The sequence below is a fragment of the Galeopterus variegatus genome, unplaced genomic scaffold, assembly GCF_000696425.1.
Source record: "Galeopterus variegatus unplaced genomic scaffold, G_variegatus-3.0.2 Scaffold679, whole genome shotgun sequence".
NCBI classification, from domain to species: Eukaryota; Metazoa; Chordata; class Mammalia; order Dermoptera; family Cynocephalidae; genus Galeopterus; species Galeopterus variegatus.
The window spans coordinates 759,086-760,532 of NW_007726790.1; the positions used below are offsets into that span (position 1 = coordinate 759,086).

General features: G+C 38.8%; 1 protein-coding gene across 1 annotated transcript; it reads right to left on the reverse strand.

Annotated features, from left to right (window-relative positions):
- Positions 1–853: 853 nt before the first annotated feature.
- On the reverse strand, positions 854–1,444 carry LOC103589372 (olfactory receptor 51V1; the record flags this gene model as incomplete). The annotated part of the gene is made up of 1 exon (XM_008571326.1): positions 854–1,444. A coding segment is annotated over one exon (591 nt), but the record flags the coding sequence as incomplete, so codon positions are not given.
- Positions 1,445–1,447: the final 3 nt, after the last annotated feature.

The following is a 1,447-nucleotide window of genomic DNA, read 5'->3' on the forward strand; positions in this document are numbered from 1 at the left end:
ATGCTGTTCCAGCCCAGAAAATCCAGTGAGGAAGAAGAAGGAGGAATTCATGTTGGTGTTTACTGAAGCAATCATTCTGGGACTGAGATACTGAGAGAGTGTTTTTGAAAAGAAATGCTCCAATTTCTGAAGAATTAGATGAAATTTTTAAGTAAGAAAAATCACCCTAAAAACTAACTTTAGAAAATATGTCTGAGCAAGTCTGTTCTTCAGAGGCATATTAACTGCTGCCTGGGAGTCATTTAAGAACCATTGTTCTGGTGTCATTTAAAAGCTATTATTTATCCACTTTCAGGACATGAATATATTCTTAGATCCCATAAGTAAAAATGAATATGGAAGAAATGAATAAGAGTAGGAAGCTAAGTTTAGGAATAGATATGTTGCCTGGGACATTTTCCCAGGGCTATTGATGAAAATTGCATTTTAGTTGAGTTGACTCTCAAAAAAGTATTATTTTCTTCCTTTCAGTTAATTAACCATTTGAAGTGAAGAGTCCTCTTTGGGCTTTAGGCATCATATGTCCATTGCAGTACTCACTTTGTATCCATGATTCCCATTTTGTGTTGTGTCCAAATGTGTTTTTTCTCCAAATAGTATTTTGTGAAGATTTTCCTTTTTCTCCTACTCCAGATGACATAGCCGCTACTTACTTTTTCTTCCTTGGTGACAGGCAGAGGGGAATATTTATGCCTGAGGCTTTTGGCAAATGATTTCCCAAAGGAACTCTGATCCNTGGACTCAAGGCTAAAGCTCTAATTGTAACAAATTTATTCCTTTTTTTCAACAGATTTTATTTATTATTGTTGCTCTTTTTTTTTTTTTTTTTAAGACCTGCCTGAGTATCTCAATTTCAATTTCTTTTAAGAGAAAAGACTCTAAGTATTCTGGTACGAATTTGTTGGGTCTTGACACTATAGATTATGGGGTTCATCAAAGGTGGGAAAAGGATGTAGATGTTGCCCATAAGGACATGGACCACAGGAGAGAGGTGCTTGCCAAACCGGTGCACCATTGTGAGGCTGATGATTGGGATATAGAACACAAGGACAGCGCAGACATGAGAGATGCAAGTCTGGAATGACTTATGCTGCTCCTCCTGAGAGGCAATTGCCAGAACTGACTTAAGAATCAGGACATAGGAGAAGAGGATGAGAATAGCATCTACCATCAGTGTGCAAATGACCAGCATCAGGGCATAGTAGCTATTGAATCGGATATCTGAACAGGCTAGGCGGAGAAGATCCTGGTGCAGGCAGAAAGAGTGAGAGAGGATGTGGGGATGGCAGTAATGGAAGAGTCTCAGACGGATGATAGGAGGTGTAATAAAGAAGAAACTCCTTCCTAATATGGTGAGCCCAATTCTGATAATTATGGAAACAGTTAGGATGGAGGAATAATGCAGTGGATTGCAAATTGCAATATACCGGTCAAAGGCCATAGCGAG